We start from the raw sequence: 13,601 nt of genomic DNA, 5'->3' as shown, positions 1-13,601 counted from the left end.
CACTAAGATGGGTGGCTGAGCAAAGTGTGCAGAGGACGCTGAAAGTCTGCAAAGGATATAGATAGTCTAAGTGAGTGGGCGGGGGTCTGGCAGATGGAGTACAATGTTGGTAAATGTGAGGTCATCCATTTTGGTAGGAATAACAGTAAAATGGACTATTATTTAAATGGTAAAAAGTTGCAGCATGCTGCTGTGCAGAGGGACGTGGGTGTCCTTGTACAGGAATCTCAAGGAGTTGGTTTGCAGGTGCAGCAGGTAATTAAGAAAGCAAATGAAATTTTGTCCTTCATTGCTAGAGGGATGGAGTTTAAAAACAGCGAGGTTATGTTGCAGCTGTATAATGTGCTGGTGAGGCCACACCTGGAGTACTGTGTACAGTTTTGGTCTCCTTCCTTGAGAAAGGATATACGGGCCCTGGAGGGGGTGCAGAGGAGATTCACTAGGTTGATTCCGGAGTTGAGAGGGTTGGTTTATGAGGAGAGACTGAGTAGACTGGGGCTATACTCATTGGAATTCAGAAGAATGAGGGGAGATCTTATAGAAACATATGAGATTATGAAGGGAATAGATAAGATAGAAGCAGGGAAGTTGTTTCCACTGGCGGGTGAAACTAGAACTAGGGGGCCTCAAAATAAGGGGAAGCAGATTTAGGACTGAGTTGAGGAGGAACTTCTTCACACAAAGGGTTGTGAATCTGTGGAATTCCCTGCCCAGTGAAGCAGTTGAGGCTACCTCATTGAATGTTTTTAAGGCAAGGATAGATAAATTTTTGAACAGTAAAGGAATTAAGGGTTTTGGTGAGCGGGCGGGTAAGTGGAGCTGAGTCCACGAAAAGATCAGCCATGATCTTATTGAATGGCAGAGCAGGCTCGAGGGGCCAGATGGCTTACTCCTGCTCCTAGTCCTAGTTCTTATACCAAGTATTGGTTTAATGTTTATGCCATTGATTTATTTCCCTAACATTTACATATGCTAATCTCTTCACTTTAACATTCCTATCTCAATATTTACAATCTGTATTTGTGTCTCCTTGCTAAGTTACTCTAAGTGGGGGTTTGGAAACTATTCCAGCAGTGGTTTCTGCTCCTTTTTATTTCTTGGCTCCCCTTAAACTGATTCTGGATCTCGATTTTCTTACCTAAGATCCTTTTTCTGTACTGCCTTTACCTTTTCCTTTATTAACAGGGCCAATCTTTCTTTTCCATTTTGGCTACCTCTTTTAAAAGTCAAGTATCTCCACAGCGCCAGGGACCCAGGTTCAATTCCAGCCTCGGGTGTGTGGAGTTTGCACCTTCTCCTGTGTCTGACTGTCTGGACTTCCTCCGGGTGCTCCAGTTTCCTCCCACAGTCCAAAGACATGTGGCTTAGGTCGATTGGCCATGCTGAATTGCCCCTTAGTGTCAGGGGATTAACAGGGCAAATATGTGGAGATACGGGGATAGGGCCTAGATGGGATTGTTGTCCGTGCAGGGTCAATGGGCTGAATGGCCTCCTTCTGCACTGTAGGGATTCTATGAATCTATGAATATTTAGTTCCCAACCTTGGTCAGTCTGTAAACACATCTCCAGAATACTATTAGATAACACTCCTTTATTTATATCTGTGCTATTAATTTATCTATTTTGATGCAAATGCTTTATGCATTTAGATATGCTGTCTTTTGTTTTAACATTTTCTATTTTCCCAGATGTCCTTTGTTAAGCCCCTCTGTGCTCTACAGCATTAACTTTTCTCTCACTGATTTTGGATGCATCCTTTCCTGAATCCTTCTACATCCCATTCATTGGTTTTAGGGTCCTATCCACCACATCTTTCATTTGATTCACAAGGATATTTCTACCAGCCCCTCTGTCCGTCTCAGTGGAACAGCTCTGACGAAGGGTCATCCAGACTCGAAACGTTGGCTCTATTCTCTCTGCTCAGATGTTGTCAGACTTGTTGAGATTTTCCAGCATTTTCTGTTCTTGTTTCAATATAAGTTAGTTCCTTCCTTCCCCAGAACTATCGCCATTGCCTGTGAAGCAAAGCCACCACAGTTCTTTCATCCACACATTGAGCCTTCTGATCCATTTGTCCCTGTGCCAGCTGACTCTTAGAATCCCTACAGTGCAGAAAGAGGCCATTTGGCCCATTGAGTCTGCACCCACCACAATCCCACCCAGGCCCCACTCCCGCTACCCCTCATATTTACCCTACTAATCCCCTTGACACTAGGGTTAATTTAGCATGGCCAATTCGCCTAACCTGCACATCTTTGCACTGTGGAAGGAAACTGGGGCACCCAGAGGAAACCCACCCAGACACGGGGAGAACGTGCAGACTCCGCACAGACAGCGACCTAAGCCGGGAATCGAACCAGGGTCCCGGTTTCTGTGAGGCAGCAGTGCTAACCACTGTGCCACCTATCCTGACTAAGGTTCTGGAGGGCAGAGTCTGTGAACATGGCCTCCTTCTGCACTGTGGCATTTTATAAAAGAATTGTTTCATTTTTACCTCTGAAGTAATAATTACACGTTATTTTCAGCTTTGATGAATTTGAAACGAATCCATTTCAGAATCAGGATTTAGAATCATACATCGCAGAAGAGGCCATTCGGCCCATCGAGTCTGCACCGACACATTAGAAACATCTGAACTCCCACCTGATTCCATCTACCAGCACTTGGCCCGTAGCCCTGAATGTTATGATGTGCTAAGTACTCATCCAGGTACTTTTTAAAGGATGTGAGGCAACCCGCCTCCACCACCCTCCCAGGCAGCGCATTCCAAACCGTCACCACCCTCTGAGTTAAAAAGTTTTTTCTCACTCCCCCCCCCCACCACCCCCCACCACCCCCCCCCAAACCTCCTGCCCCTCACCTTGAACTTGTGCCCCCTCGTGACTGACCCTTCAACTAAAGGGAACAGCTGCTCCCTCTCCACCCTGTCCATGTCTCTCATAATCATAATTCTCTAGCATTTTCTGTTTTTGCATCTTAAAAAGAAACAAGCTTAATAATAACCTTCAGAAGGAAATCTGATCAGTAGTTGAAAGAAAAACATTAACAATACCAATAAAAGGGGAAAAGAGTGAGGATGGGGTGAAAGTGGGATGAATTGGATAGCTCTTTATAAAAAGAGTTGGTAGAGGTTTGATAGGCCGAATGGCCTCCTCTGCACTGTGGCATTTTATAAAATAATACTTTCATTTTAACCTCTGAAGTAATAATTACACAATCTTTTCAGCTTTGAAGAATTTGATCTGAATCCTTTTTACAATCAGGATTCAGAATTGTATTTAAAGCTATTTAAATTTATTTAGTTGTATTTAAAATAATTTAAATGTATGCATTTAGTACTAAATCATGTAAATTTATGGGATTGTATTGAAAGTTATGTAAGTGTATGTAGTTATGGTGCTGTGTCAGGGAGTTGGGTTGAGGTTGTCCCTCTGAGTGAGGCGCTGCCTCTACCTGCCTCTCACTCACCTGTTCAGCCTTTGGGCTGAGGGGCAGCACGGGCTGTCTGCGCAGCTGCCTGATGGGCGCCGCCGCCGCCGCCAAGGACCCCGGCTGCAGTGGAGTCAGGCAGTGAGCTGGCCGCCTCGGTCTGCAGGGTCCTTGGCGGGGGTGACATTGGGGGAAGATGGCGGCGGCGGCGCGGCGGATGGTGCAGAAAGTGGTGACCGGGGGCCCCAAGCTCGCCCTGGGTAACGGCCCGGGGAGCGGGAGGGGAGCGCGGGCCGCGGGGGAGAGCTGGGGTTGGTGAGGGAGGAACAGGCCGACTCCGGGCTCGGGGGGAGCCACAGCGGCAGAGCCGCGTCCCCCCCCCCCCAATACCTGCCCCACCCTCTGTCCCACCCCACCACCCCCTCTCTGTTTGTCCCCCCCCACCACCCCCCCTCTCTGTTTGTCCCCCCCACCACCCCCCCCTCTCTGTTTGTCCCCCCCCACCACCCCCCCCTCTCTGTTTGTCCCCCCCCCACCACCCCCCCCTCTCTGTTTGTCCCCCCCCCACCACCCCCCCCTCTCTGTTTGTCCCTCCCCCACCACCCCCCCCTCTCTGTTTGTCCCCCCCCCACCACCCCCCCTCTCTGTTTGTCCCCCCCCACCACCCCCTCTCTGTTTGTCCCCCCCCACCACCCCCTCTCTGTTTGTCCCCCCCCACCACCCCCTCTCTGTTTGTCCCCCCCCACCACCCCCTCTCTGTTTGTCCCCCCCCACCACCCCCTCTCTGTTTGTCCCCCCCCACCACCCCCTCTCTGTTTGTCCCCCCCACCACCCCCTCTCTGTTTGTCCCCCCCCACCACCCCCTCTCTGTTTGTCCCCCCCCACCACCCCCTCTCTGTTTGTCCCCCCCCACCACCCCCTCTCTGTTTGTCCCCCCCCACCACCCCCTCTCTGTTTGTCCCCCCCCACCACCCCCTCTCTGTTTGTCTCCCCCCACCACCCCCTCTCTGTTTGTCTCCCCCCACCACCCCCTCTCTGTTTGTCTCCCCCCCCTCTCTGTTTGTCTCCCCCCCCCTCTCTGTTTGTCTCCCCCCCCCTCTCTGTTTGTCTCCCCCCCCCTCTGTTTCTCTCCCCCCCCCTCTGTTTCTCTCCCCCCCCTCTGTTTCTCTCCCCCCCCCTCTGTTTCTCTCCCCCCCTCTGTTTCTCTCCCCCCCCTCTGTTTCTCTCCCCCCCCCCTCTGTTTCTCTCCCCCCCCCTCTGTTTCTCTCCCCCCCCCCTCTGTTTCTCTCCCCCCCCCCTCTGTTTCTCTCCCCCCCCCCTCTGTTTCTCTCCCCCCCCCCCTCTGTTTCTCTCCCCCCCCCCCTCTGTTTCTCTCCCCCCCCCTCTGTTTCTCTCCCCCCCCCTCTGTTTCTCTCCCCCCCCTCTGTTTCTCTCCCCCCCCCTCTGTTTCTCTCCCCCCCCTCTGTTTCTCTCCCCCCCCCTCTGTTTCTCTCCCCCCCCCTCTGTTTCTCTCCCCCCCCCTCTGTTTCTCTCCCCCCCCCTCTGTTTCTCTCCCCCCCCCCTCTGTTTCTCTCCCCCCCCCTCTGTTTCTCTCCCCCCCCCTCTGTTTCTCTCCCCCCCCCTCTGTTTCTCTCCCCCCCCCTCTGTTTCTCTCCCCCCCCCTCTGTTTCTCTCCCCCCCCCTCTGTTTCTCTCCCCCCCCCCTCTGTTTCTCTCCCCCCCCCTCTGTTTCTCTCCCACCCCCCTCTGTTTGTCTCTCCCCCCCCCCTCTGTTTGTCTCTCCCCCCCCCTCTGTTTGTCTCCCCCCCCCCTCTGTTTGTCTCCCCCCCCCTCTGTTTGTCTCCCCCCCCCTCTGTTTGTCTCCCCCCCCCTCTGTTTGTCTCCCCCCCCTCTGTTTGTCTCCCCCCCTCTGTTTGTCTCCCCCCCCCTCTGTTTGTCTCCCCCCCCCTCTGTTTGTCTCCCCCCCCCCTCTGTTTGTCTCCCCCCCCCCTCTGTTTGTCTCCCCCCCCTCTCTGTTTGTCTCCCCCCCCCCCCCCCAACTCTCTGTTTGTCTCCCCCCCCCCCCCCCCCAACTCTCTGTTTGTCTCTCCCCCCCACTCTCTGTTTGTCTCTCCCCCCCACTCTCTGTTTGTCTCTCCCCCTCTCTCTCTCTCTCTCCCCCCCCCCCCCCCCCCTTTGTCCCCAACCACCCTCTGTTTGGTGGTCCCCCCCCCCCCCCCCCCCGATAATGTTAATCTGCATAGGATAGTTCAGAAGGCATATGGGACATTTGCTTTTATCAGTCATAGCATAGAGTATAAGAGTAAGGAGGTTATATTGGAGTTGTACAGTGTGCTGCTAAGGCCACAGCGTGAGTAATATGTGTAGTTCTGATCACCTCACTATAGGAAGGTTGTGATTGTAATAGAGGGGATACAGAGAAGGTTCAACAGGATGTCACCTGGGCTGGAGCATTTGAGCTACAAGGAGAGACTGGATAGACTGGGATTGTTTTCTTTAGGGCATAGAGGCTGAGGAGTGACATGATTGAGGTGTATAAACTTATGAGGGGTATGTATAGGGTGAGTCGGGAGCAGCTGTTCCCCCTTGGTTGAGGGGTCAGTCACAAGGGGGCATAGTTTTAGGGTAAGGGGCAGCAGTTATATGAAGGATTTGAGGGAAAAGCAATTCACTGAGCATGGTGGGGATCTGGATGGTAGAGGAGGCTGGAAATATTACAAACTTTAAAAAATATTTGGATGAGCACTTGAAATAGCATGACATTCAAGGATTTGGGACAAGTGCAGGAAAATGGGATTAGCGTGCCTTTAGCAGTGATTATTGTTGGTGCAGACTTGATGGGGCAAAGAGCCTTTTCTGCACTGTATAAAAAAAAAATTCGCAAAGGTTTTCCCATCCGTAAAGGGTAGGGGAAAAGATCTGGAGAGAGAGAGATTGCGTTAGATCATTTGTGGAGAAATATATCAGCATAGACTGTAATATTCTGATGGTTGAGTAGCCTATTGCTTTACATAATTTAAGAGTAAGCCATTGGTTGAAGTTAGCAAGTTGTGTCTTTCTGTTGACTTGTGCCCCAGTGAGCAATGATGCCTTCATTCGGGGAGATACGGAGCATGATTGAATACATTTGTCTGATGGCATTGTGTGTCAGTAGCTGTTCATTATCAAGGGGCGGCACGGTGGCACAGTGGTTAGCACTGCTGCTTCACAGCTCCAGGGACCCAGGTTCGATTCCCGGCTTGGGTCACTGTCTGTGTGGAGTTTGCACATTCTCCCCGTGTCTGCGTGGGTTTCCTCCGGGTGCTCCGGTTTCCTCCCACAGTCCAAAGATGTGCGGGTTAGGTTGCTTGGCTGTGCTAAAAATTGTCCTGAGATGCGTTTGTTAGAGGGATTAGTGGGTAAATATGTAGGGATATGGGGGTAGGGCCTGGGTGGGATTGTGGTCGGTGCAGACTCGATGGGCCGAATGGCCCCTCTCTGTGCTGTAGGGTTTCTATGATGAAGTGTGTTTTGGGGTCTTTTGGGTCAGGCAACAAAAGCAAAATACTACAGATTCTGGAAATCTGAAATAGAAACACAAAATGCTGGAAATACTCTGCTCGCATCTATGGAGAGAGAAACAGGGTTAATGTTTCATAATGGCAACCCTTCATCAGAGCTGGGAGGTTATCCCGAAGTGTTAACTCTTCCCCTGCACAGAATCATAGAATCCTACAGTGCAGAAGGAAGCCACTCGGCCCATCAAATCTGCACTGACCACAATCCCAGGCCCTATCCCCATAACTCCATGCATTTACCCTAGCTAGTTCCTTTGACACTCGGGCAATTTAGCATGGCCAATCCACCTAACCCACACATCTTTGGACTGTGGAAGGAAACCGGAGCACTCGGAGGAAACCCACGCAGACACGGGGAGAATGTGCAAACTCCACACAGTGACCCAAGCTGGGAATCGAACCCGGGTCGCTTGCGCTGTGAGGCAGCAGTGTTAACCACCGTGCCGCCCTCGCCTACTGAGCATTTTCTGTAGTACTGACCTGGTATGAACTGTGTTTATTTATGCATTTGCATTTTTACCATTCCTGTTGTACGTATGTTTATGAATTCTGTTTTTTGTTGTAGCTGCTGTGAATTACTCTAAGCCGCGTCTGGCTACCTTCTGGAAATATGCTCGTGTGGAGCTGACTCCTCCAACTCCTGGAGAAATCCCAGTGGCTGTTGAAAGCTTCAAGGGTCTTGTGGCATCATTTAAGGCTGGGCATTACAAACAAATAACTGTAAAGGTAATAAAAAATAGCAAGTGCTGGAAATTTTTGTGGCCAGTTGTGTATTTAATAAAAAGGCATGTTTTGTTGCAGTGACTGGACCTCATCCAGTTGGTTTACACAAAACTGGTTCTGGAAAGTGTACGTAACCTCCAGCAGTTCATTACCTTGTAGCCTTTTAACTGATGACTGGTCTCTAATGAATATCGCACCATTCAGGAAAAAGCTTCCTTGAGATTCCAAGTCAATCACTGCTTTGTAAAGTTAATTTACAGCCTTTAGAGCTTCAGAAAGCCACAGGAAATTAACCTGTTTTTTTTAACCTTTCTCTTTGTCATTTGGTTATCAAGTGGCCAACTTGAGGGGAATCATAGAATCCCTACAGTGCAGAAGGAGGCCATTTAGCTCATGGAGTCTGCACCCACATTCTGAAAGAGCATTTTACCCTGCTCCCCCAATCCCCATAACCCCACACATTTACCATGGCTAATCCATCTAACCGACAGATCTTGGGACACTAAGGGGCAATTTAGCATGACCAATCCACTCAACTGGCATCATTGGACTGTGGGAGGAAACCAGAACACCCGGACGAAACCCACACCGACATGGGGAGAACATGCAAACCCCATATAGACAGTCACTCGAGGCTGGAATCAAACCCAGGTCCCTAGCGCTGTGAAGCAACAGTGTTAACCACTGTGCACCATGCTATCCCTAGTGATAATGTCCCTGGACGAGTAATCCGGAGGCCCATGCTAATGTCCTGGGAACATGGGTTCAAATCCCATCACAACAGCTGGTGGAATTGAAATACAGTTAATAAAATCTGGAGTTTTTTTATTTGCTTTATTTTATGACTTGATTTCTTCTTGTCACATGTATTAGTACACAGTGAAAAGTATTGTTTCTTGCATGCTATACAGACACAGAAAGCATACCGTTCATAGGGAAGAAAAGGAGAGAATGCAGAATATAGTGTTACAGTCCTAGCTAGGGTGTAGAGAAAGATCAACTTAATAAGAGGTAGGTCCATTCAAAAGTCTGATGGCAGCAGGAAAGAAGCTGTTTTTGAGTCAGTTGGTACATGATCTCAGACTTTTATATCTTTTTCCTGACGAAAAAAGGTGGAAGTGTGTGTGTCTTGGGTGCATGGGGTCCTTGATTATGCTGGTTGCTTTTCCAAGGCAGCAGGGAAGTATAGACTGTGTCAATGGATGGGAGGCTGGTTTGAGTGATGGGTTGAGCTTCATTCACGACCCTTTGTAGTTTCTTGTGGTCTTGGACAGAGCAGGAGCCATATCAAGCTGTGATACAACCAGAAAGAATGCTCTCTATGGTGCATCTGTAGAGGTTGGTGAGAGTTGTAGCAGACATGCCAAATTTCCTTAGTCTTCTGAGAAAGTAGAAACTAGTTTCAGTAATGATGACCCATGGAGCTGTTATCAATTGTTGTAAAAATCCATTTGGTTGACCAATGTCCTTTAGGGAAGGAAATCTGCTGTTCTTACCTGGTCTGCCCTACATGTGACTCCAGAGCCACAGCAATGTGGTTGACTTAACTGCCCTCTGAATTGGTCTAGCAAGTCACTAGGGCAATAAAGGACGGGAAACAAATGCTGACCTTGCCAGCAATGTTCCGATCCTGTGAGATAATACATTTTTACAAATGTACAATTAAATATATTTTTTCTTGGAGCCAGCAAACTACATCTCAGCCAGAAGTGAAAGGCAGTCTCCCCTCTCCTATCTTCCTGCCACTAGAGGTAGCCATGAGGCCACTGGAATAGCATGTTTCTCTGAAGTCTTTCCTTGCGATTCAGCAGGTTCCTACTCCTGATCTGCTCAAGATAGAGAGGCCTCTCTGTTCTGGAGGTGTGTGAATGGAAAGGTTACTATTCACTGGTGCTAATGTTAGCATATGAATGTACTTCCAATAGCTTGAGAGTTTTGTTTTGGTCCAAACTGCAATGTGATCTAAGGAAACTTGAATACTAACATTAAGAATTGTGAGCAACAGGTAGCTGAGCAAGTGAATACTTAGCATAGAAATAAATATAAATCTTGTATTAGAAACCAAACATGCAGCATTGGAGGAGAGTGAAACATTTTGAGTCCGATATGACTCTTTGGAACTATGTGATGGGTTTTATGCTATTGCAGGGGAGGGGTAGGTGGTGTGCATTTCATCTCGCTGACATGTTCACCTTGTTTGAGCTTTTGCTTTTAGAAAGTAATCTAATTCTTTATTCAAATTGTTGTCTCCAGTAGCCCAGTGCATTATTCAGTGTCAGACTTGGATATAAGGTTCCAACCCTTTATCGCTAGGTTGTGCTGACCTCTACACTGTGGTGGTAGCCAGGGCATCGCAGTTCCTCTGGGCTGGAGAGCGGGGGCATCTGCCAGCATTCATATTCCTGATTGTTGTTGAATGATCCCTATTGGAAAGTTTTGGGTGGGGGGGTGGGGGGGGGCGTGGAATCCCCACCCAATAAGCAGCAAGAAGGTTTTATCGACTCCACGTCATCTTGCACAGACAGACTCGCGCTAGAAGCTGGGCTACTGATGTCTCTGGAACATTTCCCGTTTAAAGTGATGGTGAGGGGAGGTAACTGATACCTCAGTGTTCTTTGTACTCTGACCTCTGGCTTCCCAATTGCGACACGTGAGGATGTACAGAAAATTGCTTAAGTCTTAAGCAGTTAACTTAGTTGCATTTCAATAATTTTTTCGGCAAATGAATGTATTCCAGGTAGAATGAATGAAGAGATGCTCTGTTTATGTGAAACGTAAATAAAACCTTTTGTGCAAACTAATGGAAACTGAATTGTTTAATGTTTATGAAATGCAATCTTGCAGCCCAGGCATTCTGATGTAAGCCTCTTTATTATTCAAAGCTGCCTGACTCCCATCGTTATTCTAACTGGTATCAATAGTTTTCCCCAAACTTGAGATTAACCTGAGAAAATTGTAGTGACATTCCTTTTCTTTGCAGAGATGATATTTTTCAGAGTTTGTAGTCTCTCATTGTTGTCTCTCTCATTCATATGTAAATAGACTGTGCCATCTGCTACTGCCGCCTGACTCTGCAGGTCCCAGAATGGGAACTGGTTAAATGAACTGTATAAATAGTGATATTTGGATCCCTCCTTGTGTAAGGCCATTGAAAAATGACAAATATAGGAGCGTTTGACTAGGATTTTGAGATTTCTTTCCTAAGCTGTTCGTTGATGCCAACGCTGTGTGAATAGTCCAAACTGGTCTGATTTTCTCTTTCCTTCCCACCCTCCCATTTTAATAATTGCATTATTCAATTAAATGTTTTCTAGGGAGGGAAATCTTGCTTTTGGTTTTTTTTATACACACAGCTGTTTCCCCTGATTCTGGGATCTACACATTACTGAGAAAGGCCAGCTGGAGGGTTCATTTGCATATGAATTGAGGCATTAACAATGGACAGCACAAAGTTTGAGAATTGCATTGAAATCTTTTCGGATGGTCTTGTGTTGGGAAGCACAGTCAATGAGAATCCTGTTCCAAGTTGGGGTGAATTCTTTAGTGTGGATAAATTTGGAGATCATCAGTGTTCAAGAAACCTGATACCCACTTGATGCAGCAATGTTGACCTAGACACTTATCCTCTCTGTGTTAAAGTCATGCCTCGTTGCACTCAAAACTCAATCCTTCCAGGCACCTGAAAGCCTCCCAAGTTTTCCTCACTCCTGCAGCCTTCAGGTTGCTAACTTTGCAACTCCTAATGACTGCCTCCAGTTTTATTTTGTCTTCTGTTTTGCAGGATGCCATGAGGAATGTGCTTGTGGCCACGGAAGTTGCCATGTGGTTTTACATTGGCGAGGTCATTGGCCGAAGAAGTCTGATTGGATATAATGTCTGAACCTTAACGTGTGTTGGACCAGCATTCCATTGTAAATGAATAATATTTCAAACTAAATAAAACCATTATTAGGAATTAGAGCACTCTGGCACTGCCTTTTATTTCATGCATTACACTTTAGTGAATCATTTTATGTGCGTCGAGATGAAAGATATCTATTCCAAAATATGATTTAACTTCTGGAACCCACTGACTAGCGCTATCAGATGAGACTCAGTAAAGTTTCACTTTATTCCCCTCTGGTTGTGTCTAAGCGCTAACTTACAGGGCGGCACGGTAGCACAGTGGTTAGCACTGCTGCTTCACAGCTCCAGGGACCTGGGTTCGATTCCTGGCTTGAGTCACTGTCTGTGTGGAGTTTGCACATTCTCCTCGTGTCTGCGTGGGTTTCCTCCGGGTGCTCCGGTTTCCTCCCACAGTCCAAAGATGTGCGGGTTAGGTTGATTGGCCATGCTAAAATTGCCCCTTAGTGTCCTGAGATGCGTAGATTAGAGGGATTAGTGGGTAAAATATGTAGGGGTAGGGCCTGGGTGGGATTGTGGTCGGTGCAGACTCGATGGGCCGAATGGCCTCTTTCTGTACTGTAGGGTTTCTATGATTTCTTCTAACTTAACTAATGGCCATGATGTGGAGATGCCGGCGTTGGACTGGGGTCAGCATAGTAAGAAATCTCGCAACAGGTTAAAGTCCAACAGGTTTATTTGGTCGCATGAGCTTTTGGAGCGCTGCTCCTTCACCCGGTGAGTCATTTAACTAATGGCAGCCAATACTGCACTGTTGTGAATCCTAAACCTTTTTTGTTTGAGATTGTTAGTTTGTGCTAAACTGCAAGTAATTCTGTTCCAGATTCACTCGGGACTGTCGAATCTGCTTGACTTATTTCACATGGAACCCTTAGCTGGTGCAGAGAAGTTTTTTTTTGCCCAACTAATCAATTTTGAAATCCAGCCCAAGTCTCGAAAGTTGAGCAGTTATCTGTCTCTCAAATTCATGCAGTAATTTGTGACTAACCAAGACTAAGTTGCACCAATGAATGCACGCTGGTGGACTGTTAATATTTATTTCCTTTCAGCTAGGACCTAGCCCAGTGACTGATACGCCATTGTTTCAGAATTAAGTTTCTTTATTCCTCTAGCATGTGAGAAAGAAAATGTTCTTTTTAATGCATTAATTGTCATTCTTTGGAAGTTCTAGGAGAGGGAAGATATTTGAGCTCCAGATTATCTTTGCACCCTCTCAGCTGGGCGTTGTTTAACTGGAGTTGCTGTGAGATCAGGTAAGGATCTCTGTTTTGGAATTGTTCGGATTGGGAAATGAGGAATTCTATCTCGTGCGTGGCTAAGAATTGTTGGAATTGCCTCCTGTGAAACTGAATGGCAGGAATAAGGCATAATTTTGTTGATTCAGTTTTTAGTTTTGCCCTACCAGTCAGAACTATGATTATTCACGGCTGTATGAATTTTTGTGGGAGAGTTTGGGGTGGAGAAGAGAAGAAATTTGGCCTCTTGCTGAGCCATGTGCATCTTGAGGCTGAGCGCTTCTGAATTTGTTTAAGTCTTTCATAGATTAGAATTCACAGAATACCTACAGTGCAGAATGAGGCCATTTGGCCCATCAAGTCTGCACCAATTCTCCAAAAGAGCATTTCACCTCTTATCCCGTAACTCCCGCACACTTACCATGGCCAGTCCACCTAACCTGTACATCTTTGGACTGTGGGAGGAAAGCTGAGCACCCGGAGGTGGCACAGTGGTTCAATTCCCGGCTTGGGTCACTGTGCGGTGTCTGCACGTTCTCCCTGTGTCTGCATGGGTTTCCTCCGGTTGCTCTGGTTTCCTCCCACAGTCTGAAAGACGTGCTGGTTAGGGTGCACTGGGCCATGCTAAATTCTCCCTCCGTGTACCCGAACAGGTGCCAGAGTGTGGCGACTAGGGGATTTTCACAGCAACTTCATTGCAGTGTGAATGTAAGCCTACCTGTGACACTAATAAATACATTTTTATAAATTTTAAA

The 13,601-nt window shown here is 47.7% G+C and overlaps 1 protein-coding gene across 1 annotated transcript; it reads left to right on the top strand.

Moving 5' to 3' along the window:
• Positions 1-3,544: 3,544 nt before the first annotated feature.
• On the top strand, positions 3,545-11,668 carry atp5l (ATP synthase, H+ transporting, mitochondrial F0 complex, subunit g). The gene is made up of 3 exons (XM_078199209.1): positions 3,545-3,689; positions 7,551-7,711; positions 11,490-11,668. The coding sequence occupies exons 1-3, from the start codon at positions 3,626-3,628 to the stop codon at positions 11,586-11,588; spliced, it is 324 nt and encodes a 107-aa protein (XP_078055335.1). The 5' UTR covers positions 3,545-3,625; the 3' UTR covers positions 11,589-11,668.
• Positions 11,669-13,601: the final 1,933 nt, after the last annotated feature.

The sequence above is a fragment of the Mustelus asterias genome, chromosome 27, assembly GCF_964213995.1.
Source record: "Mustelus asterias chromosome 27, sMusAst1.hap1.1, whole genome shotgun sequence".
Classification (NCBI taxonomy): Eukaryota; Metazoa; Chordata; class Chondrichthyes; order Carcharhiniformes; family Triakidae; genus Mustelus; species Mustelus asterias.
This window is presented reverse-complemented; position numbering and strand designations above follow the sequence as displayed.

What these genes read in the sequence shown, in the direction of transcription:
- atp5l (XM_078199209.1), top strand. Translation starts at nt 3,626, where the DNA reads ATGGCGGCGGCGGCGCGGCGGATGGTGCAGAAAGTGGTGACCGGGGGC. An exon ending in GGGCCCCAAGCTCGCCCTGG is followed by an intron (nt 3,690 to 7,550) that starts GTAACGGCCCGG and finishes TTTTTGTTGTAG; the next exon opens with CTGCTGTGAATTACTCTAAG. An exon ending in ACAAACAAATAACTGTAAAG is followed by an intron (nt 7,712 to 11,489) that starts GTAATAAAAAAT and finishes TCTGTTTTGCAG; the next exon opens with GATGCCATGAGGAATGTGCT.